The sequence below is a fragment of the Priapulus caudatus genome, unplaced genomic scaffold, assembly GCF_000485595.1.
Source record: "Priapulus caudatus unplaced genomic scaffold, Priapulus_caudatus-5.0.1 Scaffold2183, whole genome shotgun sequence".
Taxonomy (NCBI): domain Eukaryota; kingdom Metazoa; phylum Priapulida; class Priapulimorpha; order Priapulimorphida; family Priapulidae; genus Priapulus; species Priapulus caudatus.
In genome coordinates, this window is record NW_014579244.1 from 13,805 (window position 1) to 14,861 (window position 1,057).

The 1,057-nt window shown below is 39.3% G+C and overlaps 1 protein-coding gene across 1 annotated transcript in view; it reads left to right on the forward strand.

Moving 5' to 3' along the window:
* Window positions 1-1,057, forward strand: part of LOC106818361 (vesicle transport through interaction with t-SNAREs homolog 1A-like) — a 10,921-nt gene that overhangs the window by 3,816 nt on the left and 6,048 nt on the right. The window contains exon 3 of the mRNA XM_014823077.1: window positions 609-719. Within this exon, the coding sequence (XP_014678563.1) occupies window positions 609-719 (111 nt within the window). The remainder of the gene's footprint in view (window positions 1-608; window positions 720-1,057) is intronic.

Sequence of the window (1,057 nt, forward strand, 5' to 3'; positions counted from 1 at the left end):
TAACAACATTGGAGGTATTTTGAACTATTTTCAAATACCTTTTATAAGACAACGCGCAGTGAAATGGGAGGAACTAGAGTTTATTTTGTCATAGGGTAGTGTGATTATGCATGACACGAAGTATTTGCTAGTCTAGTACTGGAGAAATTAGCGTTTGGATGCGCATTGTGCAGCTTTAAGTTTACATTTTGTGTATATTAGGCTTTACATTTTGCTAATATTAAGCCTATAGTTTGCTTGAATTGAGCTTTCATTTTGGTTCAATTGTGCTTACATTTTTTTTTAAATTAAGGTTACATTTTGCTTAAATCAAGCTTCGATTTTGCTTATATTGAGCTTAAATTTTGCTGACAGTAAGCTTGCATTTTGTGTGTTTTATTTAAATGGCTAGCCTGGTTGTCTTATCTCTCAATCTACTTGGTTTATTGTACATGGCACAGACTCGCTGCTCCACACTAATTAAGAATATAATGATAACGAGACTACATTTCAAAATTTGCCAACACGCATTGCAAACGTCGACCTCATGAATTGAACGAGTTCGAACAATGGACGAATCAAATGGCGTTCACGCTCCTCTCTGTTAAATTATTATTTTTTCTCTCTAGCTTGAGCAGATGGAACTGGAAGCGCGAGATGTTGCCGCCGGCGACAGGCAGAAGATACAGAATCGAGTTAAAGCCTATCAGGCGGAGCAGCGACAGATGGGGAAGGAGCTGGTAAGCCATTCGTCGGCAAATATTGAATAATGGCGTCAATCCCACGTGTGCATCTGTATAGTTTTATCTATATATATATCTATATATTGCCAGTTGTATCTGCCTCCAAAGGAAGGTTCGCGCGAATCTGCGTGAATATTTTTTTACAAGGTGGTGCGGTTGTCGGTGTTTATAATGAATGTTTGATTGGCGCTGTGAGGTGGTGGTGCCAGCTTGCAGTTACGTGTGGCTTGCCTTCGCAGCTGCTGCTGCGCGTCTTTTTAAGCTGTTTTAACTATTTTTTGACCAAGGATCACGTTATTTTAAACGTAGTACCGTATATACTCGCGTAATAACCG